General features: G+C 39.0%; 1 protein-coding gene across 8 annotated transcripts in view; it reads left to right on the plus strand.

Moving 5' to 3' along the window:
- The window catches only part of TCF20 (transcription factor 20), a 166039-nt gene that overhangs the window by 113674 nt on the left and 26856 nt on the right, over nt 1–25509 (plus strand). For 4 of the 8 annotated variants that reach the window (XM_087934706.1, XM_087934708.1, XM_026697221.2 and 1 more), the window contains one exon: nt 19621–25230. In XM_087934706.1, coding sequence (XP_087790832.1) covers nt 19657–25230 — 5574 coding nt within the window. In that variant the 5' untranslated portion in view covers nt 19621–19656. Of the gene's footprint in view, nt 1–11072; nt 11277–17819; nt 17943–19620; nt 25231–25509 lie in introns of those variants that run through there. The other 4 variants (XM_026697213.2, XM_026697238.2, XR_015743870.1 and 1 more) reach the window with 3 other exon arrangements.

Below are 25509 nucleotides of genomic sequence, written 5' to 3' on the forward strand. Positions count from 1 at the left end.
GCCTCGCGCCTGCCTCTCCTCCTCCTCCTCGCTGGCTGTGGCACGATGGTTGGGGTGGGCACTGGGCCGCATTACGAGGCGACCTGGGCCGCATGCGGCCCGTGGGCCGCGGGTTGGACAAGCCTGGTTTAAAGCATATTCACCCTGTCAATATGTGGGTAAATGAAATCTCCCAGAATTACAAGTCATGCTTTATGGAATACTTCTCTGATTTCCATCTTCATTTCCAGATCTTATTGAGCATTTTGGTTAGGAGACAATTTTATACCCCCAGTGTTCGTGTATTTTTCTGACTTGATGTTTTACCCAGAGCAATTACACAATTAGCCTGCACTAAGGAATTAACCATAGCTTGCAAACTAGTAGCTGAAATTCTCCAGTGGACCAAGCCAAAATCAAACAAGCCTTCTAAAAGCACAGTGTATGAACCCATCTTCCCTTAATTAATCATATGGGAAAGTAGAAAGAAGTTTGGGGTTCTCTTCCCAGTAATAAATGTAATAGCTGTAAAAATGCTTTGCTCTTGCAGGCTAATTAAAAAGTATCATTTTGAGTTCGTAACTAGAGTTACAGAACAGAGTATTGTATCACTTTAAGTGCATGTTGAAAACAGCTAGGCCTTTTCTACAATGTTAGGAAGCTTCGTTAGTGCAAAACGTTTCAGTTGATATAAATTTTCTCCCAACCTGAGTCAGAAAGAGAGTAGAACCACAGAAATTGTGCTCCCCCAATAGGCTGGTATTGTATACATGTGATTCTCAACTTACAACCGTAATGGAGCCTGCCCACCACCGGCGTAAAACTGATCACCCACATAACTAATCCAATCTTACTATTTTTTTGTGTGTGTGTGGCAATAGTTAAGAAAACACTATAGTCACTATGGGCCAGTTTTGCCAAAAACCCGAAGTAAATGCTGGTTTTCAGAAAAAATATCAAAAACAGGTTTATGTCACTTTGGGATGCTGCAAACAGCTATAAATATGGGCTGGTTGCTAAGTGTCCAAAGTGCAGTCATGTGACTGTAGGGGGTGTTGGCTGTCAGAACTTCAAAATTCCATTGAAAGTATCCACAGGGAGTCCAGGGAGTAATTTCAAAGCAACCAATCATATTGAGGACTACCTCAGCTTAAGCAATATAGCCAGGGAGTGTTTGTGCCTTCAAACTAATGGGGGGGGGGGGAGGATGTTTCAGGGCAACAATTGGGTGATTCCCTGTTATTTTTTTCTGATTATACCCAGTGTTACCTACCATTAAGAAAACTGATATCAATCACTTTCCTAGAGGTGGACAGGCAGGACAGCCATATTATTTTAGTTAGTCCTTATTTTAACTACTCCATGTCCTTTCTAACAAACTACCAATCTGATATGAAATCATTAGTTTATTATTTCATAACTACTGCCTTTAGCAGGCATTTGGATTACAGATGGGCCTTGGCTTTTAATTGGTTGCTTAACGGCAGTTTTAAGTTCCAACAGACCCCCTAAAAGCTACTTAGGATCCACTCTTGAATTTATGGTTGCTGCAGTACCACCACATTCATTTGCCCTTAGGGCTGACCACAGAGATGCTGAAGCACCTCCCTGCACATATTCCCCACCCACACTGGTTCCCTGCTGGCCTTAGGCCTGATTCCAACCCCTACCAGGTCCCACATACTCCTCACTTAATTTTCCATAGCCTTCCATAGCACTAAAATGGTTTGCTTTGTTACTTCGTTGAATGGTGAGATTCTGGAATTGTGTCATGCAGCCCAGGGACAGGCTGCTTCATTTTGTTTTCTCACTGTGGTTTGCACAGTACTGGAAAAGCTTTCTACAGATTTTGGAAGTTTTTCTTGTGCTGTGCAACCTCCACTTTATGACCCACATGTTCATTTAATGAATGCATTGGGGGGAGAGCAGGAATGGGAGGTTTGTTAAGTGAAACACTTTACTTAACAACCATTGTGACATGACTAATGGGCAGGATCCACTACAGTTGTATCTTGAGGACTATTTGTACTTGCAGCATCCCTGTCCTTTCTTTTCCTTTGCTCTTACTCAACAAAATGCATTGCAGACAGTCCTGGTAGGAGAAAGAAAAGTACACCATTTTTCCTTTTGCAGGGCTTTTCCCTCTCCTTTCCTTACAAAACTGCATATGCTGGGACCCTTCATAGAGTGCTAAGACCAACTTGAGAGTGAATGCCAGGTGATAACCTTCCCTGTTTCTGAGTGCAAAATATGTTTGCAGAAATGTGAGATTGTAGCTTTAGTGTGTCTTAATATGAGCAAGTGGCCAGTGTTCCTTTTCACTTGACTTGCAATATGCTTTTGATTTAGTGTGAGTGTATATCTGTATGTGTTGTCCAGGACTGCTATTGTTGAACTTTAATTGTGTGTGCACACAAGGCTTGACTGCAGAAAATTAATCTGAATGATCTCTAGATGGCAGCATTTATTAAATTTAATAGGATGATTGATCTCTTGAAAGACTGACACTCCTAGTTCTGCCACAAAAATAGATGATTGCTATAATGTCAAACAGCAGCCTTTTCCCATTCCCCAGTTTGCCTGGATGATCAGAACAGCTCATGTGAAATACAAAGCAGAAAAGACTGAATCAGAATACTATTCTGTTTTATAAGTTTCTTTCTCTGCTTCTTCCTAAAATATGCTTTCCCTAAAGCCCTGTTTGTTAGTCAGAGTCCCTTCTCTTGACTTCCTTCATTATGCATACGTGTATATATACATATATGCCCCACACATTTCTCCAATTTACATTCTCCTTAACAATATTCATATCCATGTGTGCATGCACACTCACACACACTACTTAAAATGTACACATGCACAAGTAACAGATTTCTTGATTGACAGATCTATTGATCTCCTGAGATTTTGATATTCCAGTTAAAAAGAAAAAAATTGAGCCTCAGCTCTAAAACTCCTTTTGAAGGCTTTTCCCCCCAACTATTGTGGCTGAAAAATCTACATATTATTTTTGAGGTGAGGAACTTTCAGAAATTGTTCTGTAGGCTTTGAAATGTTATTTGTTAATTCTGAGGAAAAAAAGGAAATTTGCAACATTTCCCTAAGCAGCGTGGGTATTTTGAATGGAGTGGAGAAATGTGACATTTGAGTGAAATTCCACAAGTCATATTAGAAAATGTAGGGACTAAGCCAATTTAATTAAAATTACAATGATTAAATTAATTTGTTCTCTAAATAACAGTTGATTAAAAATTAACACGGAAGAATTCTGGAGGCTGAACCTGAAAACTGAAGTCATATAGCTCTGAGATCTATTTAGAAAACTTTTCTCGTTCCTCAGTTATCTAGCCATTACAGATAGTCCTCGACTTAAAATGGTTCATTTAGTGACCATTCAAAGTTACAAAAGCACTGAAAAACTTGACTTATGAGATCCAAGTCTCTTCTGAGTTGTGAACATGAGTATGTATTTAATACAAATAAGTCTTTGTTTTGCTTGTAGAGCTTGGTGGAGTCAGGATGGGGGTGGTGCATCTTGACCTTGGTGGCTTTTGCTTTTCATACCATCAATTATTGTATCCTTCTGGACCAGCTTCTGGAGTTGGGAATGGGAGGCACTGTTTTACAGTAGTTCACTTCAGGACGAGTTCCAGTTGTATTGGTTTGGGGAGAGGTTATTCCCTAGCCATCTTCTCTGTGTGCTGCCTTAGGATTCAACTCTGTCCCCTTCTATTCAACATCTATATTAAACCGATGGGTGAAATCAATGGCTTAGCTATTATAATGCATACTACATGAGGTTGACCTTGGAGACTACTTGGAAGCTTCAGCTGGTTCAGGCAGGCAGTTATGCGCATTCCTTGTATGCCCATGTGATACCTGTCCTCAGAACTGATTTTAGCCTTACAAAGTAGTCCAGACAAGGAGCATAACCAGGATTACTAGCTCTATCTTTATTGTAAGGTTATATTAACAGAATCTTACAAATCTGAAGAAACCCCCCCCTCCCGTCCTTCACTTTTACTATCCCGAAAATAAGGCAGGGCCCCTTTTAACCTAACTATTCTTCCAGGCCTTTGTCTGGGATGGTTGGTACTCCTTTGATGGATGTTAGTTGTTGGTAAGATGTTTTGGAGTTTGCCATCTTGCTCTTCTTTTCTTTTGTCTTGAGTCTGGTTTGTTGGCTGTTATTTCTCTGTTTTTTTAAATAGTATTTACTGTGTTGTGAGCTATCCAGATTCAAGAGTTGGGCAAAATTTATGTTCTTACTTTTGGTGTGACACCTAGATAAGAATTGTGAATTATAATCCTAGTTTATAAATGGAATTGCCCCATCTGGATGCTATATTTGATCATGTACTAACTAAAATTCAGACTCATGCTAAAAGGCAACAAAACAACTACAGTACGCTTTTATTACTGGAAAACATATATAGTAGTTATTTCTAGTTTGTGCCCTTCAAATATTGTCTGTAAAATGTCCACTGTTTAAGCAGATATAAAAATATAAGTAATTTAAACACTTCCTTTATTAAGTATTCCAAATGCATTCAAGTGATCAGCTAATCCTAATCCTTCAGTATATAATTATACAGCTATTTCCAAATAGCAAGTTATGAGATACTACTACTACTATACTGTCAGTGTATCTTATAAGGCAGACTAACAAAAGCTTTTAAAATCTAATAATAGATTGGCTTTAAATAATGGAAAGAGATCCATTAGAGGATCCTGCTACTATTATTTTATCTGATGTAGCTGATAATCCATATTTTCATGCTGTAAAACACTTCTGTTTGTGAATCAACAGCTCAAATTGCTCTTAAAATAAACTAGTTGTGTTTTTCCCATAATCAATTGAAAATATTACTTGTATCTCTGAACTACTGGCTTAAATCCCACATGAATGGTTCAATTCTTGCTCAACTTATATAATTCACATTTAAATTATCAACTAACTTGGGCGGGGGAAGTGTTACATTTAAGTATAGGGTGAAAATGGGACCAGGAAAAGAGCCCCTTTTTTTTACATGCACCTTCCATCTGAAACATCAGTTCCCCCAGAGTTTCCACTTGCTCTGATCCTTCTGGTCCTTCATAAGGCCTGGTGTCCCAAATGTGCTTATGTGTTATGTGTTACATGTTTTTATTATCTGGACTGCCATATATGTTATTTACTGATTTATTGTAAAATACAATGTTTCATTTTAAATTATTGTTAGCTGCCCTGAGTTTGGCATTTGAGATGGGCTTACATTCACTCTAAGCTAAATGAGTAAATATATAAAGAGACAGAGAAAGAGAGGCACTTAACATCAATAACTTCACTTTTGTTACAGACCCTGATTTTGGAACAAGGCAGTACCTGCCCTCGTTACACTTTAGCAGAGGCCTGAAAATACAGGTAGTCCTTGACTTACCACCACAGTTGAGCCCAACGTTTATGTTGCTAAGTGAAACATTTGTTAAATGCCTTTTGCCCATTTTATGACTTTTCTTGCCACTGTTATTAAGTGAATCGTTGCAATTGTTAAATTAGTAACATGGCATCTGACTTCCCTGTTGCCTTTGCTTGTCAGAAGATTGCAAAAGCTGATCACATGACCTCAGGACACTCTAACCATCATAAATATGAACCAGCTACCAAGCATCTGAATTTTGATTATGTGACCATGGGGCTGCTACAATTCTTGTGAGAAAAATGGTCATAAGTCACTTTTTTCAGTTCTGTTATAATTTTGAACGGTCACTAAATGAACTTTTAATTTAAGGACTGCCTGTATTCGTTTTATTCATACCTTTAGAGTTTTTAATAATTTGTATGTGTTTGTAAGTTACCTAGGTCATTAATAAACCTGATTGACATACAGCTTTTAAAAATAAATAGAATAATTTATTGTAGATGTGAATGGAAATATTACAAAATATTTTGCTTTAAGCAGTTGTTCCAATGTATTATTTGAGTCATTTGATTTTTTTTTAAATTAGAATATTACCAGTGTTCGTGGGTTGCTATTTGGTTCTGCTATGATTTCAAGAGAAAGCTGATTGTTCAGCTGCTATGAATTTCTCACAAGAGATAATTCCTTTTCCCTATTCCTCATTTAATGAAATAAACATGAAGTCTGGTAGCACCGTTAAGACTAACGAAGTTTATTAAGTCATAAGCTAGTGTAAGCTACTGCTCAGTTTATGTTTATTTTCTTGTCACAGATTGACAAAACCTTTTCCCCAATCTCCCTGATGGATTAACTCTGCCCTAAAACTATATTTAAGGTAACCATGACTTGATAATTTATGCTTTTTTTGAAAAAAGTTTAAATCTCCAAAACAATATTTGCATAAAAATATTTCCATAAAAAACTGTAATTGAGCCCGCCTTTAAAAGAGACGATATAAAAAGAATAGTAGCATTTTTTGAGACTGCCAACTAGGGATGTTTCTAATGATTTAGATAATAGAGATTTATTGACTTACTGCCCTCTTCTGCCATGCTGGGGACAATTTTTGCCAATTAACTATAAATCTTGGGTGAAAAAATTATTGCTGTTTTGGCATCTGTTGGAAAAAAGAAAGCTTCTCATTTCAACTTGTGACACTTTTTTTCCATTCAAGGATAGCCAGTATCTAGTGTGCATTTGTTACTCCAATACAAATCGTGTGTTTTAAGAAGAAAGGAAATTATGATGGAAAAAAATATAGCATCACCCCTTCTGCTCATTATCCCACAATTGCAAAGTGTAAAGTGTAGTGTGCTGTGCTGTGCTACATCTCTCCTTTATGTGAAATTGCTAAGACAGTAGGTAAAGTAATATTTTATTGTTTTATAATCCTCACATTCTGACAATGAAGGTACAAATGACTGATTACATGAATTATGCTTGCAGAGTTTTTTTCAAGATAAATTTACTCATAATAAACACATTCCTGGAAACATTTGTTAAAAATCCAGAAACAAATTCATAAAACAAAGCTCAAAGAACTTACGCAGTCCTAAAACTGTTTACCAGGATATTTACTATAATTTACTCCACATATGATGCAATACAGGTAATAGGTTATGCTTAGCTTTTTAAGGCTTGATTTCCCATATTGTTTTTATTGAGGGAACCAAATTCATGAACCACTGCAGGACCAAGTAAATATTATTAATCCTTCTGCTCTTGAGGAAATTTTGATTTTATTCTTCTTTTGGACATGTTTGGATCAATTATACTAACTTAATTATTATTCTGTATAATATTTATCATGATCTTAGTACATGTTTTGGGGAATTTCTTTTACATATTAATCTATTATATGAACTAAGTTATTGGCAAATCATATCTCAGAAATTTAAGATGTGGTGTATTAGGCCTGTTTTTCAAATCATTTGTGCTGTTTAAACAAAAGACTATAAAATATTCAGTGTACCATGAGATCAAGTCCTATAAAGTTTACTACTCTGAATAAATAATTCTGATGGTTGAATGCTTTCTGCAGTCCTTGCTTAAACAGTGGAGAGAATGAAAAGCTGGCTTTGTCTCAGTGAAATTCCTGTACCTTCTCAAAATACACTGCTCAAAAAAATAAAGGGAACACAAGAATAAGACATCCTAGATCTGAATGAATGAAATATTCTTATTAAATACTTTGTTCATTACATAGTTGAATGTGCTGACAACAAAATCACACAAAAATTATCAATGGAAATCAAATTTAGCAACCATGGAGGTCTGGATTTGGAGTTACACTCAAAATTAAAGTGGAAAAAAACACTAGGCTGATCCAACTTTGATGTAATGTCCTTAAAACAAGTCAAAATGAGGCTCGGTGTGTGGCCTCCACGTGCCTGTATGACCTCCCTACAATGCCTGGGCATGCTCCTGATGAGGTGGTGGATGGTCTCCTGAGGGATCTCTTCCCACACCTGGACTAAAGCATCCGGTACCTAATGGCAGTCAGACTACCTCTGGCGAGCACATGGAGGTCTGTGCAGCCCTCTGAAGAAATGCCACCCCACACCATTACTGACCCACTGCCAAACTGGTCACGCTGAAGGATGTTGCAGGCAGCAGAACGTTCTCCACGGCGTCTCCAGACCCTGTCACGTCTGTCACATGTGCTCAGTGTGAACCTGCACAGGGCACAGGGCACCAGTGGTGACTTTGCCAATCTTAGTGTTCTCTGGCAAATGCCAAACATCCTGCACGGTGTTGGGCTGTAAGCACAACTCCCACCTATGGACATCGGGCCCTCATACCACCCTCATGGAATCTGTTTCTGACCGTTTGAGCAGCCACATGCACATTTGTGGCCTGCTGGAGATCATTTTGCAGGGCTCTGGCAGTGCTTCTGTCCCTCCTTGCACAAAGGCGGAGGTAGCGGTCCTGATGCTTGGTTGTTGCCCTCCTACGGCCTCCTCCACGTCTCCTGATGTACTGGCCTGTCTCCTGGTAGCGCGTCCATGCTCTGTACACTACACGGACAGACACAGCAAACCACCTTGCCACAGCTCGCATTGATGTGCCATCCTGGATGAGCTGCACTACCTGAGACACGTGTGTAGGTTGTAGACTCCGTCTCATGCTACCACTAGAGTGAAAGCACCGCCAGCATTCAAAAGTGACCAAACCATCAGCCAGAAAGCATAGGAACTGAGAAGTGATTTGTGGTCACTACCTGCAGAACCACTCCTTTATTGGGGATGTCTTGCTAACTGCCTCTGCTTTCCACCTGTTGTCTATTCCATTTGCATAACAGCATGTGAAATTGATTGTCAATCAGTGTTGCTACCTAAGTGGAGTTTGATTTTGCAGAAGTGCGATTGACTTGGAGTTACATTGTGTTGTTTATGTGTTCCCTTTATTTTTTTGAGCAGTGGTTTCAAAACTGGACTTCAGCGAAATGTATTTTTATCATGAATACTGTAATACAGATAGTCCTTACTTAAAGACCAATCACTTAACTATAGTTTGAGATTACAACAGATCTCCAGAAGGTACCTATGACTCAGCTCTGGAGTGCCAACAGACACACCCACACCCGCATGCAGTCATATCACTGCACTTGGCTCTTTTATGGCCAATTGAAGCATTTCATGGTCCACTGACAATTTACACTTCAGGCAAAAAATGCTCATGGGAATGCATTGACTGACTTAATGACCATGGTCAGGCACATTCTCTTTACCACTGTGGGGTTCAGTTAACTACTACTGCAAAACAGATCATAAAATCAGGTTAGTTACATGAGTGCCTCAACTTATGACCATCATGACTTACAATGGAAAGTCCAGACTCCATTATGGTCCTCAGTCAAGGACTAACTCGATATACTTTTATCTGCCAAAAACGTCTTACCTGTTCTTTGCCAGTATTTCATCACGGGAGATAGTTGATGCTTGATATTCCCTGATGATGTTTTGAACGTTAGTGATATAATCATTGTCATTGATCTCTAGATCAAATAAGATGGCATTTGGTTGTTTCCGTTCATGCTCAACAGCTTCTTTAATGAGGATGGGGATATCAATATTTGAAGGATTTTTTGTGGATTGGGTTTTGGTTGCAGTTGTTGGGCAGAAGTATGGTTTGTAGATGTTTGGTGTTCGGTTTTTTGTGTTGTCTCTTTTATTTCAAGGTTTGTCGGTCTAGTTTGTATAGTGTCCAGGGATGCTACAATGGTGTCAAGGGAAGTTATACATGTTTCTATGTTATCAACTCTTTCAAACAGGGTAATGTATTTTTCTAGTTTGGGTCTGCATGGTGGGCAGAAATATGGAAAAGCATTGGTGGATGATTTTAGGAATAGAGTCATTTGCTTGGGTGATCCTAAGCAATTATGGTGAGCGTAGTATCGCAAAGAGAACATTTGATGTAATCTTCATTCTCTTTTATAGATTCCTGGCTTATAAGGCAAGGGAAAGAATCTTGTGGTTCTTTAGTAGAGTTTTCTTTCTTTTTAGGTTGTGGTTTGACATTGGATTGTTTTCCTGGCATGGTGGGTATGTTGAGATGGTTTGTTGATTGGGTTCTCAACCCAACAAGATAATAAAGTAATATCACACCAAACAGTCAATTATACTAAACACACTAGTCAATTAATTTAATCAATAATCACTCTAATAATTATACTAATCACCAAATACACTAGTCAATTAATTGCACTAATCACTAATTTACATTAAACATTCTGATCATAGTAATATTCAAAACAATAAATTAGCCTAAGTAATAACCATTAGCCACTAATCTGTAATCTATTAATCACTAAAGATAAATAATTGAAGAATTAATTAGTTAAGATCAGTTTATCAATTAAACAGTTATATTGAGGGGAAAAATATTAGGGCAGGAAGAGAATAATTGGGATGTCGGGCGAAGGAAAGAGGAGGTTAGGTTTGGTGGCTACTGGGGGGTATACAAAGAGGATGTATTAGGCTGAAAAATGTAGGTGAACATCTTTTGGCAGAAGGCTACACTTCTCTTGTCACTTCAGATCATCACCTAGCGAACTTAGGGATCAGGTCTGTCTTTTCACGGATCCCCTTGTCTTGGTCAGCGATCTTGAGAATTAGGCTGCTGCTTGAGTAAGTAGGGCTGAGCTCTGCGAACAGGACCTCCGATCAGTGGTGTAGGTAGTAATTTAGGCAACAGTTGGAAAGTCAGCACTCCGGGATCCGGCCTTCAGCCGTTGGAAGTTCGGCGGTTGGAGCTCTGCCGTTGATCTAGGCTCTTAACGGGCTCTGGGCCATAGCGCACCCCAAGGAATTAGGAGCTACGGTTCCCCGGGATCTCCGGTGCAGACAGTGGATTTAATAGGTGGCAAAGGCTCCCTTTGTTGAGTCCATAGAGGCGACAAAATACCGTTTTCACAGCGTTTCTTCACAATCGAGCACTAACCTACCGTAAACTTGCTTTCTCATCACCGACTGAGGTGCGCTTAACCTGCACTATCTTTTTAAACACTCGACCTAGAGGGAGGTGCCTGCTGCTCTTTTTTTTTTTATGCGCCTTTGACGCACGCACGCACGCACGCACGCTCCACCCGCACTCCCGCTGTCTTGTACTCCTCCCTTTTGCGCGCGCTCTCTCGCCCCTTCGTCATTGGCCCGGCTTTGTCAGCTGACCCTGTGTTATTTCCTGCGTGTGTCTCTCTGTGAGGGGAGAATGGAGAGACAAATCCTCGGTCTGTTACTGCGGAGCCGCTTCCGGACAGAAGCAGATCCCTGCTGCCCCGCGCGCCACTGAAAAAAATCTTGTCCACTCCGCGCTCCCCTCTCTGTGGGGGGGAGCGGGGAGGAGAACGAGGCTTGGGTAATGATCTCCATACGTTTAAAGCCGTCCTGCGGGCCTTGATGGAAGGGGCGGGGTGGGAGAAGGAGACGGTGCCAGGCAGTTTCTGGGCCGCAGCATCTGGGTCTCCTTCCCCCAACCTGTATAGATGTCTGGACCAGGAAGAGAGGGAACACCTAGAGCGGATCGGAAGTGGGGAGACAGCAGAAAGTCCTTTATTTCAGCTAAATCCGCCCCTCGGGGGTTCCTTCACAGACCTTTCAGTTCCCTGTCATACTTCCGTGCTTGGTTCCTTACGCATGTACATCTCGAGAGAAGAAAGGGGTCTGAGAGGAAAGTATAATGAAGGGATTCAAAGGTTTGATGTGGGAGGAGGAATAGTAAATAGCGTCTCTTTCAATAGTTGAGTCTCATTACTCTTTCTAATACTTATCTCCCCCCCCCCCAGGCAGTATCCCTGGTCTTATGCATCCGTTGTAAGTTAAGCACTTGTATGTACTTCTATAAAAATATTTGTGGATGTTTTTGTAATGGCATTTGCTGGTTATTTTAAAATACTAACTTCAAAAATAGTTTATCCCTCACATTTAGTTGCCTAGCTGTTACAACCAGAGATCTGGTATTTTTTTCACACTGATCTCCATTGTTTGAACTAATAATATATCCCATGACTTTTGACATTACCATCAATCTGCACAAGATGAGTGGAGTCATGTCAAAGATTTAATGATTTAGTGTTGATAGAGCAAAAAATACAAATATATGGATAATTGAGTTTTCATGAATGGTAAAATAGCTTTTTGGTGGTAGATATATGTGTAAACAGTTTTTATGAGATTTAATAGCAACAGCACTTAGACTTATATACCGTTTCACAGTGCCTTATGGTTTACAGAGTCAACATATTGCACCCAATAATTTGGGTCCTCATTTTACTGACCTTGGAAGGATAGAAGGCCGCATCAACCTTGAGCTGGTGAAGATCGAACCGCTGGCAATCAGCAGAATTAGCCTGCAATAGTGCATTCTAACCACTGTACCATCATGGCTATTGCTGCTGCTATTATTATTACTATTACTGGTTTACTTTATAAAATTATTACAATATATATGCTCCCTTTGGTGAAATAATATAACACTTCAATTGTAGGTATTGTAGTTATATAATTGAAAACAATTCACAATGGCAAACTGTCATAACCAAAGTGTGGCATCAAGTTTCTGTTCAACTATGAAGCTGTGTTAGTGGTAAGTTTGCCCTAACTATCTTGTGGTGATTATAGTTGGTGATTGAATTTCTTAAGAAAAAGCAGAATATTACTATACAACCTAACATGTCATATATTTTGTATATATGTTTTTGTGGAACTGACTCTACTTGAATTTGCCTGATGATGTCTTCAGCAGTTTGCTTGGCACTTTTTCTCTTAGCCACATCATCTGCCAAATTCCTACCCTCTCCCCTATAGCACACAGGATCTTCCAAAAATTATTTTTTCTTTCCCTTTTTGGATTTTGAATAACCTAAAGCAATATTATATGATTCACATTTTCCATCTAAGTAAGAAAGTCTGTGAATCCATTAAGGTCCAGAAACAATTTGTAAAGGAGGCAGACATTATAGAACTCTTGATGACCTGGGGTGGATAGCTGAATCACTATCGTTATCAGTAGTTTACTATTTTTCCACATCGAGAGGTGTCCATTACTTCCGGGTTGCCTAGTTTATTTAATAGATTTCAGATAGGACTGAAATCTATTAAGGTTTGTCTTTGTCCTAGATGAAGAATTAGCAGAGAGAGCAGGACTAAGAATCAGTTCCTACAGTAGCTGTAAACAACTTTGATTACCAGTGGTAATGTTAGTTCTGCATTTTGACTCCACTATTTTGGAAATCTGTTCCTGTCAGAAATATTGTTGCTATCATCACTGAGAGGCTAAGTACCTATCTTAAAACTAGAGACTTCAAATCAGAGGAGACTGAGAAGTAATTGTAGTGAGACTATTGTTGTTCTAAGTACATGTAGGAAATGATAACATTCATGTTTGCTGCAGTTACCTGGAGGTGGTTTTTATTTTAATGTGAGGTTGATTCTGTTTTTGTGCATAGATGTGCTTTGATTTGTTGTTGATTCCTGGTGACTGCTTGGACCAATCCCTGCCATTTTCTTGGCAAGGTTTCAGAAAGTTTGCCATTGCTTGCTTCCTAGGGCTGAGAGAGAATGACTGGGTAAAGGTCACTCTCAGCTGGCTTTGTGCCTAAGGCAAGACTAAAACTCATGAACTCCTGATTTCTAGCCTGCAGCCCTAATCACTATGCCAGCCAGGGTCTCTGAGGTTAGTTCATAGATACCTCTTAAATTTTCCTAAAAAATATATGTTGCTGGATATTTTATATTTGTAATTTTTCATCTGTATAATAATACATGTTTCTGTTTGTATTCTCTGGATTTTGCCTATGTAGAGTGAACCCTTGTTTACTGGATCACTTTTGTTCATTGCAATACTTTTAAGATATTTTTTCTGATGTTTTAGTTACTACATAACTAAGTAGTTCGTAAATTATTTTTATTGTCATAGTAATATTTGACTTATAACCACAGTTGGTACTGGAATCTCTGTTATTGAGGGAACTGGTCATTAGTAAGACAATCGTTTAAGTACTTTGTGCAGTGGCCATAATCTCAGAACTCCCATTTGCAGTTCTTAAGAAATCTCCCAGATTGTTAAATGGATGGAGAAAAAGGCTGCTTACTGCAAGGATTTCAGCTTTATGTGTATCTGAAATCCTTCTGGCAGGCAGCCCTTTCACTCCGAAACATTCCTGCAGCTCACCAAAGTATTTCCTCCATGCACAGAAGAGAAAACTTTCATGGGACTGCAGGAATGGAGCTGAAATCTTCATGATTTTGGCTCATGGAGCTCACCAAGGGATTTCAGCCCCCTCCTCTGTGTTTGCAACCTTCCCTGTTGGCTTCCCCATTGACTTTCTGATGATCACAGATCATTTAGCAACCAGTTGTAAATGTAAACCAACTACCAAGTATCTGAACTGCAGTCATATGAGGGGTGTGTGATGTTTTATGACAGGTGGTAAAACACTCTTTCTGAGGCTCTTAACTTTGGATAGTTGAGGACTACCTGTATGTGAAGGATTGGGAAATTTGGATTTCATATTTGCAACATTCCCAGTAAAATTTGGCCTACCTATTTCACAACAGTGGCACATAATCAACTCAGGCATGTTTTGTCTGCTCCAGATGGGCCAGATGCTTTGGTTGCTTCCAAGAAACCTGAAGTGCTTTTGTTTTTGATGGAGTTGATGTCTAAAACTTAATCCACATTATATTTCTATCAAAAACTAAAGAATAATTCCATGTGTATTAATTAACCATGCATGACTGACAGGCCTCTTGATAAAGGAAATCAACCTTTGGTTTTTGATCATTTATAGTTGCTCCTCTATACAGCAATAGACCAAAGTAAGAAAATTATCTTTGCTGAAGCTAGTTAAGATTATTGAGGTAGTTGCAACATTGGTTGCATAAAGAAATATTGCAGTGGATAAACCTTCCAGTTTGGGAGATGAAGCATTTTGTAGATCAAAATCAGCCAATATGTTGATGTGGAATTCTCATTTATCCACAAGTGCTGTCTCTAATTTGTTTTTGTTGTCCCTTTCTTTTCTGGCTTGGTATTGCAGTTTACACATTACACCAACTCTTGTATTCTAATTTGTCGTAGCATGTGTGAGGTAAGCTAGTGAGATTTCCCTAAAAGCTAACATGTACTTTTCTGATTTCTCTTCATCAATTGTAATCACTTCCTTCTAGTCCCTGTCTTCCCCTTTCCTTCTTTTTTTTTCTTTTGCTTTCTCAAGTTTGTTAATTTTTTTTTATCTCACCTTTATTATTGCTCTTCTTCCTGCATCTTCTTTTCCACCTTTTTATTCCTTCAGGAAAAACAGTGTCACTGATAATAGACTATTGGGAGAATGGTAAAGTGTTTTTCTGAGCAGTAGCAACAGTGATAAAAGCAGCCATGTTAAATTGACATTTCAATAAACAATAGTAACTGCAAGAATATCACCATTTAAAGCAGTAATGCAAAAAAGTCAATAGCAGCTACTAGTTGTATTGGATAAAGTACATCAGTGTGTGTGTATGTGTGAGGGGAGTAGTGATGTTTAGGTTTCATATATTTTACTTGCGAAAAATGTGATCTGTATACAAATGTGCTGATTACAAATGTTAAAACCTCAAACAGTCTTGTTGCTTTTATCTTCTTACTGCTGAATTTTTGAAATAAAATTATGCAGTCTATTGTAACTTTGGGAAGTATTATTTATTTGTTCAAATCTATATTATACTTCTAGTGTTTTAACTCTAGCCTTAGCTGCTTATAACAATTCAAATATATTATTCCAACAATGAAACACTTAATGGAGGTAATTGGAACTGGAATTTCCATTGATAAGCAATAGGATCATAAAATGCAACATCAATGATTGTGCCATTTACCGATGGAAATTCTGACACTTCAGTTGTGAAATGAATCACTGCAGGTGGTTAAACAAAGATGTCATATGATCACAATTTCTTGCCAGCTTCCCTATTGACTTTGCTTGTAGGAAGTCAGCAAATTTCTGATCATGTGACCACAGGATGCTGCAACATAATTGTGTTCCCAGAATATGATCACATGATTACATGCAATGTAAGTACAAGGACCAGACATAAATACCACTTGTTCATCACTATCATAAATTTGAACAATTGCTGAATGAATGGTTGTTAAGTGAGGATGACCTGTAAATGAATTTGATAAATGACTTTATTATGATATAACTTATTTTTATTATGCTCTTTATATATAACATTTAAATTGAAAGCCAACTTGAATATTCATTTTGAACATATAAGGTAAAAAAAAGGTAGAATGTTATTGTGGATAGAAGATGTAAGGCTCTTCGTTGGGTCCTTCTATTTCTCATAATGTAATTTAATTCATTTTAAACTTTAATTTGTTTAGATGGACTAATTTGCTGGACTTAGACCAGAACTCTTAAACTGTGTAAAATAGATGTGGCATATTTTATGCAACTTCTTAAATTCATAGATTTCCTAGAACACTTTAGTAGACACAGTAGATAAGATTTGTCTTTCATAATTTATGTGACTTTACCCAAAGTCTGAATGGAAGCAAAGTATAGCTTTTCCCACAGACTTGTAGCTTTCTGCTATTTGAGACCTTCCATATATTACACTACAGCTGTCATTGGTCACAGTTACAATCACTCATCATGTATTAGGTTAGTAAAAATGTTGGATTAACACTGACTGGGAAGATTTGGTTTTGAGCCTTCTTACACAATAAAGCTGACTAGATAATTTTAAGCCAAGCCTTTTTTTTTGGTTTCACATCAAGGATTGAAGAAGGTGGGTGGGAGGAATCACATATTTTTCTCTGAGCGAAAGTGTCAGAGTATAGATGTAGGCTCTATTGTGTAGTGTTTTTAATGATAAACTGGCCATCCACATTTTTATTTTCTCAAATAGCTGCTTACAATTTCTTCATACATTTCACTCCAATGACCATAATCAAAGCTTTCCCAATTGCGGTCATTAAGGAAGCAAAGTGAAAGAGCTGCCAGCTAATAGAAGCAAGGCGGCTCCCCCCATGCGCAGAAGGGAACATTGGTTGGGTACAGGAACAGAGCTCAGATATAAAGGATATGAGCTTAATTTCTGCAGCCTACCATAAGAGTTCCCTTCCCATCCATGCTCTCCCCTCCCCCACCCCATGTATATTCTCTGGACTGAAGAAGTATAGCATCCTTTCTGAGCTGTCTTCACTATGAATGGTTGTTAAATGACCAGTTGTAAGTCAAGGACTACCTGTAGTACACCTGTACTCAGAGAAGTCAATAGAAGTTCTCTTCTTTTGGAGTGTGGCTTCTGTGGGAAATACTCCTGTAATCAACTGTGTCATGTGGTTATATATATCAATGTTATAAATGTTTTTTACAGAAAATCTTCCAGAAAACTGGTTTCTATAACAGGAAGAGAATATAGCTTTTTATTTTTTATTTTTTTAAGAGTTCATTTAAATAAATTACTCCACAAATTTTACAGGAAACTAAAAATGTATGTAAAATTTATTTCACTCAAAAGGTAAAGTAAATATGACCAAATCTACATATTTTTGCTTTATAGTATAACTGATAGATGGGTAGTCTAGGTAGATAGTCTTCAACTTATGCGGTGATCAAAATTGTTTCTGCAGATGTTTCTGCAAGGCAGTTTTTAAGTGACTCACTCCCGATTTTACAACACTTTTTCCCATGTTTGTTAAGCAAATAGTAGGGTAGTCTAGGTAGATAGTCTTCAACTTATGCGGTGATCAAAATTGTTTCTGCAGATGTTTCTGCAAGGCAGTTTTTAAGTGACTCACTCCCGATTTTACAACACTTTTTCCCATGTTTGTTAAGCAAATCACTGCAGTTAAGTGAATCACTGCAGTTGCTATGCGAGTTCAGCTTCTTCCATTGACTTTCCTTGTCAGAACCCAGCTGGGAAGGTCATAAATGTCAATCACAAGATTCCCGGGATGCTACAACTGTCATCCATACATGCTGGTTTCCAATCTCGAATTTTGATCATATGCCATGGGGATACTACGATTGTTGTAAGTGCCATTTTTCAGAGCCGTTATAACTTTAAATGGTCACTAAATAGATGGTTATAAATTAACTACTACCTGTATTACCCAATACTACTACTCATCTCAATTGCAATTTCATAAGCTTTATAACACCTCTTCAGAGATGTAGTTTATTCATTTTCTAGTCTATCAATATTTTTTCAGATATATTTGTTATCATATTGTTGTGTAAAGGTGAGCTTAATTCCAGGTAACTATCCATTCAAAGTTATTGGCAAAATTACTTAAAAGAGTTTGCTAATGCCTTCTTCTAGAATATATTTTTACTGTTTTACTCTTGCCCTATTCTATGTCATCAAATCATTTCAACTGTTAGTTACCACATAGACGAGATTTTTCACCACTACAATTTTTCCAAACTTGGTTTTTCCAATCTACTTGTGGAGTACCTATTGCCATTGTAACCAAGACTATTCATTTTGCTACTGGCCCTCTTGTCTTTCCTTCTATTTTTCCTAACGTTGGAACTTTCTCAAAAGAACTACATCTTTGCATAATGTGCTCAAAGTAGGTTAATTTGAGCTTGGTCATTTGTACTTTAAGTGAGAATTCTGCATTTATTTGTTTGATAACCCATTTGCTTGTTTTCTTGGTTCTCCATGCTATTCTCAGGAGTCTTCTCCAACACCAACGTTCAAAAGCATATATTATCGTAGTCGATAGCTCTGGAATTCTCAAACATCTCCTATCCAAGTATTAACACTCTTAGCTTCTGGAATCAGCCAAATTTAGTCAAGTTCTGGTCTCTAAAGATTGTTGAGGAAGTAAATTAATTGGTTTATTTAGTTATTTGATTTGGTTTCACTAGCAAGTCTTAGAACAATTTTAATTGTTTAGTACTTGCCTCAGCTTTAGTAATTTAAAACAAATTATAGTTTTTGATAAACATATGCTTAAATCAGACTGCATTCATATATTTGAAGATAGACATAACCTGAATTAAATATTTAGAGTCACAGTGGGAGTATCCAGCTATTTTACATTAAATTTGTTTTGCTTAAATTTTATATTCAGATTTTTAACTATGCGAGGTGATGAATGTGTACAAATATTAATATTGCTGTTTATGTGAAATTATTGTTTGAATTTTGGGACAGCGAAAAATGGGAATATAGGAATCTTTTATAAAATCCAAAAGCATCATTGGTGATGTCTTACTTGTAATTTTAAGTTATGCTCAACCTGGTGATTATTTTTCTGGAGTTGTAATTCACTTCATAGAACATGGTATTTGCTCCTTGATTAATATGATGCACGTTCTGTATTTTTCACACCATAGATATGTTTTCAAACCAGATAAATATTTTAAAACTATTTCAAAGTTTTTCCAGTTCAAATATCCTCTGCTGTAACATTATTGTAAGCAATATGGAATTGCTTTTGGGGTCGGGGTCATTCTGATATCTGTCACAGCAGTTCTAACATGTAATAGGTGGAAAATAACTAATAAAAACAATCTTCTAAAATGTTCTTATAAAATACAGTAATTGTCCTCCTATTCTGTTTCCATAGCAGAAATTCATGCTCTTAATGTCCTGAGGGGGAAAACAGTACTAGGTCAGTTAGTTGATAATATGTATATTTCTGTGACTTGGGAGACGTGAACAGTTGTGCTCATTTATTTATCTTTTTTCTCTTTCAGGCAGGCTGTTAAGCTGTCAATCCGCAGCTGAACAGCATGCAGTCCTTTCGGGAGCAGAGCAGTTACCACGGAAACCAACAGAACTACCCACAGGAAGTACATGGTGCATCCCGGCTAGAGGAATTTAGCACTCGCCAGCAAGCTCAGATGTTTCAGAGCTTTGGAGGAGGTGGCAGTACTAGTGGACGTCGTGAAACAACAGGAAACTCTGCATCTATGGGTAGTGAAAGCTCTGGACATCAGAGTTATCAAGGTTTCAGAAAAGAAGCAGGAGAATTCTATTATATGGCATCCAGCAAGGATCCTTCAGCAGCAGGAGGACAACAGCTTCCTCAGCGTAGGCCTTCTGGACCAGTACAGAGCTATGGACCACCTCAAGGCAGCAGCTTTGGGAGTCAGTATGGAAGTGAAAGTCACGTGAACCAGTTTCAAACACAACACTCGTCACTTAGTGGAGTAACACATTATCAGCAGGACTATACTGGTCCTTTCTCCCCAGGCACTGCTCAGTACCAGCAGCCAGCATCTAGCCAACAACAGCAACAAGCGCAGCAAATGAGGCAGCAGCTTTATCAATCTCATCAGCCTTTACCACAGGCCTCCAACCAATCTGCCTCTAACACACCTCATTTGCAGTCAATTCAACGCCCTTCAAATCTGCCTTCATCTACTTCTAGCTATCCATTAAGAATAGGTCAGTATAGTCAGCACTATCAACCTCCTGTTTCTTCCTCTTCTTCATTTCCTTCTCCTCAACGTTTTGGTCAATCTGGACAGAACTATGATGGTAATTATACTGTGAATGCTGGTTCACAGTATGAAGGACTTGTTGTAGGTTCAAGTGCACAAGCTTACGGGACTCAGTCAAATTATAGCTTTCAGACACAGCCAATGAAAAACTTTGAGCAGTCAAAGTTGACCCAAGGGACTCAACAGGCACAAGGACAAGGACAACAGGCACAACAACAGCAGGCTCCTTCGCAACATGTAATGCAGTATTCAAATACTGCTTCCAAATTGTCTCTTCAAAGTCAAGTGGGACAGTACAATCAAGCTGAGGTCCCTGTAAGATCACCCATGCAGTTCCATCAGAATTTTAGTCCTATATCTAACCCGTCACCAGCTGCCTCTGTGGTTCAATCTCCAAGCTGCAGTTCCACACCATCTCCTCTCATGCCAAGTGGTGAGAATCTTCAGTGTGGACAAAGCAACATTCCAGTAGCCTCTAGAAACCGCATTTTACAAATGATGCCTCAGCTTAGTCCAACACCTTCCATGATGCCAAGTCCCAGTGCTCAGGGTGCAGGGTTCAAAGGATTTGGGCTTGAAGGCTTGCAGGAAAAAAGACTTACAGATCCAGGACTAAGCAGTTTAAGTGCCCTGAGTAGTCAAGTAGCTAATCTTCCCAATACAGTTCAGCACATGTTACTCTCAGATGCTTTGGTGCCCCAGAAGAAAAGCTCAAAAAAATCATCAAAAAAAACAGAGAGCTGTACAAACTCAGAAGGTTCCTCTCAGGCAGAAGAACAGCTTAAGTCTCCACTAGCAGAGTCCATTGATGGTGGCTGTTCCAGTAGTTCAGAAGATCAAGGAGAAAGGGTGAGACAATTGAGTGGTCAGAGCACCAGTTCTGACACCACTTATAAGGGGGGTAATTTAGAGAAATCTCAGTCATCACCAGCACAGCCATCTCAAAATGAACCTGCAAAAATCACTACCAGCTCTGCAGTTGAGGAAGAAGCATCCTCCCCTCCTGATGGAAAAGAGGCCTTGATTTCTGTGGAGGTCCCCCCAAAGATCAATGAAAAGACAGTTGGCGTGATAGTCTCCAGAGAAGCTATGTCAGGAAGAGTGGAAAAATCAAGTGGACAGGATAAATCCCAACAAGATGATGCTTCTACAAGTGCTCAAGCATTGCCTTCTGCCTCTGCAGTGAAAGAGACTGGTCTTGTAGGAGCTCAGCAAGAGTCACAAGGCGGAAATAAAGGAAGCAGAGCTGGGGACAGCAGCACTAATCATAATGAAGATGGAAACAATCCACCTGGTCATGCTGCTATTGGCTCTAGTTTCTCAAGCAGAACAGAGCCTTCTAAATCCCCTGCTAGCTTGAGGTACAGTTTCAAAGATAGTATTGGGGTTAATATGCAAAGAACTTCTGGTACCTTTTCACAATATCCTTCAGGCCAGGATAAAGAGTTTTCAATGCATAGTGAGCGAAAGGGCAGGAATGAAAAATTTCCCAGTCTATTGCAGGAAGTTCTGCAAGGCTATCACCATCATCCTGACAGGAGATATTCTAGAAATGCCCAAGATCAGCATGGAATCAGTGGAAGTTTAGAAGGTAGCATGAGACCCAATGTTCTGGTTAATCAAACAAATGAACTAAGTAACAGAGGCCTTTTAAATAAAAGTATTGGATCTCTTATGGAAGGTTCACACTGGGGACACTGGGATAGAAAATTAAGTGGCAATACAGCCGAGATAAAACAGATAAATTTGGTAGATTATCCTATACCTAGAAAGTTTGACTTAGATTCTACAGCTCATGAAGCTGGAGGAGTCTCCGAGAGAAGATCAGTTATTTGTGATATATCACCTTTGAGGCAGATTGCTAGAGATTCTGGGCCACATTCTGGAGGGCATATAAGTACTGATGGCAGGAGTGGAAGAAGTGACCGTCTGACTTCTGGTTTAAATCAGTCAGTCATCCTCCCTGGTGGCCTCGTAGCCATAGAAGCCAAACTAAAGTCTCACAGTGGGCAGATTAAGGAGGAGGATTTTGAACCTAAGACTTCTGCCAGCCTCAACAACAAAAAATCGGGAGATCATTGTCACCATGCCAGTTTTAAACATGAATCTTACCGAGGGAATGCTAGCCCTGGAGCTGCAACACTTGATTCTGCATCAGACTACCTGCTACAACAGGATAGCCGAACAACACAGATGAGACGAGGACCTAGCAGAATAGGAAGCAGCCGAGAAGGAATGAGAGGTAAATCCCCCTCTCAATTTCATGATCTGGCAGATAAGTTAAAGATGTCACCTGGAAGAAACAGAGGTCCAGGGACAGATCTTCATCAGATGAATCCACATATGGTGCTTTCTGACAGGGTCAACCGGAGTTCCTTACATACTTCTTTCTCTTCAAATTCTGAAAGTTCATCTTTGGCTTCAGCATATCATGGTAATTCCCGATCCCATGTTTATGGTGATCCCAACCAAGGACTGAATTCCCAGTATCACTATAAAAGACAGCTATACCATCAACAACAAGAGGATTATAAAGATTGGAGTAGCAATTCTGCTCAGGGTGTAATTGCTGCAGCTCAACATAGGCAGGAGACAGCTAGAAAGAGCCCAAGACAGCAACAATTCTTAGATAGAGTAAGGAGTCCTTTAAAAAATGACAAGGATGGAATGATGTATCTCCATTCTGGTTCTTACCATGATGTGGGGTGCCAAGAAACCAACCGTTGTTTGTTGGGGGGAGAAAGCACTCATCAAAATAAGTGTTTGGAAATTAAACACATGAATCAAAAGATTCAGCAACATGAATCAGGTTGGGATCTTTCCCGTCAGTTAACTCCTGGAAAGAACAGTGGCTCTCTAGGGACAAGTCAGAAGAGATTTATTTCACAAAATAGTGATACACATAGGCGAGATGATGTTGGTGATGTACTTAAATCTGCTAATGCCATGGTAAGAATTCCTGGCCAAGAAGATCAATCTCCTCAAAATCCTTTAATAATGAGAAGACGAGTCCGCTCATTCATTTCTCCTATTCCAAGCAAGAGGCAGTTGCAGGAAATGAAAACTAGTGGGATTGATGACAAAGGACGCATATTCCCTTCATCAAAGGATGGAGTTGATAAAACTCTCAATTCTTATGCCCATTCCTCTCAAAACCAAGATATTGGCAGATCATTCTCAAAAGGAGAATCATCTAGGAATCTTCCAAGTCCTGATAATCGAAACTGTTCCGGTGTTTCCATCACAAGCCCAGCTAAAACAAAAATTCTTCCCCCACGAAAGGGTCGTGGATTAAAGTTGGAAGCTATTGTTCAAAAAATCACCTCTCCCAGTGTTAGGAGGAGTGCATCTTCAAATTGTGCTGAGACTGGTGCAGATGCAGTCACTCTTGATGATATTCTGTCTCTAAAGAGTGGCCGCCCAGAGAGTGGGAATATTGTCAATCATGAAGTAGGCGAAGAAAATATAAAAGTAGAAGTGTTAGATCGAGAAAATCAAGTACTGACCAATGAAATTTCTCGGACAATATCTTCTGAAGATTGGCATGATGATAGAGATGAGATTGTGAAAAAAGAGGTTTCTGAACATGCCACTGTTGGCAAGGACAGTTCAGTGGCTGTCTTGATTCCAGCATCTTCGCAGAAATCTTTTGGTCAAGGAAGAATAGATGGATCTGTAAATTTTTCTGAATCAAAATCAATTCAGCCAACCAATATTTTGGCTCCTGAAACAAATGTAAAGCCAGAAGAAAAAGATGGAGGTACCATTATGACACCCAAGTCAGATCCCTTTCCACCAAAGGGATATTTCCCTTCTGGTAAGAAAAAAGGAAGACCTATCGGTAGTGTAAACAAGCAAAAGAAGCAGCAACAATTACCGCTTCCATTAGTGCCAGAAGCAGTGCAGCTATCGGAGGAGGCAGTAGACGGCGAACCAAAACCTAAGAGACAGCGAAGAGAGAGGAGGAAAACTACAGCACAGCCACGAAAACGGAAACCAAGACGAGCTGCTCCCATTGTGGAGCCTCAAGAACCAGAAATCAAACTAAAATATGCTATTCAGTCTCTTGATAAAACTGATACTAGGAATAAATCTTTTTTCCCTTACATTCATGTGGTAAACAAATGCGAGCTAGGTGCTGTATGCACAATAATTAATGCAGAAGAAGAAGAGCAGAATAAATTGATGAGAGGTCGAAAAGGACAGAGGTCATCAACGCCACCTCCTAGCAACGCTGAGAGTAAAGTACTGCCTACTTCCTCTTTTATGCTACAAGGTCCTGTTGTAACAGAGTCATCTGTTATGGGCCATCTAGTCTGTTGCCTTTGTGGCAAATGGGCCAGCTACCGCAACATGGGTGATCTCTTTGGACCTTTCTATCCGCAAGATTATGCAGCCACACTGCCTAAGAATCCCCCTCCTAAGAAGTCCACAGAGATGCAAAACAAGATCAAAGTACGACATAAAAGTCTTTCTAATGGTTCCAAGACTGACACAGAGGAAGAAGAGGAGGAACAAGAGCAGAAAGAACAGAGAAGCCTGGCTGCCCACCCACGTTTTAAAAGACGACATCGCTCTGAGGACTGTGCTGGGGCTTCTCGGTCACTTTCTAGAGGCACTGCTTGTAAAAAAGCAACCACTGAGAGTGGCAGTGTTGGTGAAAATACTTCTTCAGACTCTAAACCCCCCATACCTACTTCTGAAGGTAGTCCCGAGTTGGAGCTACAAATTCCTGAACTACCTCTTGATAGCAATGAATTTTGGGTCCATGAGGGCTGTATCCTCTGGGCCAATGGGATTTACCTAGTCTGTGGCAGGCTTTATGGGCTGCAAGAAGCTGTGGAAATAGCTAAAGAGATGGTGAGTACTCTATATCAACGATCAAATGTGTCTTTTACAACTGTGATGATATTTATTGCATTCTAATTTTCTTCTTTTGCCATGTCTTAAACATATTTGTGCCACTGTAATTTTATGGATTGTTTATATGAGCCAATTTCATAATTTCACATTATTCAAAATTATTTTGGGTTGAAATTCATAGAATCGTTTTATGCTGTGATTATTGTATTCTTATTAGATTATGCATTTCCTTAAACAAATGATATTGCTGGGTTTAATTCTTGTAAAAGATAACAT

The sequence above is a fragment of the Pseudonaja textilis genome, chromosome 5 (genome assembly GCF_049901715.1).
Source record: "Pseudonaja textilis isolate UNSWEBS1 chromosome 5, rPseTex1.2, whole genome shotgun sequence".
In the NCBI taxonomy this organism is placed as follows: Eukaryota; Metazoa; Chordata; class Lepidosauria; order Squamata; family Elapidae; genus Pseudonaja; species Pseudonaja textilis.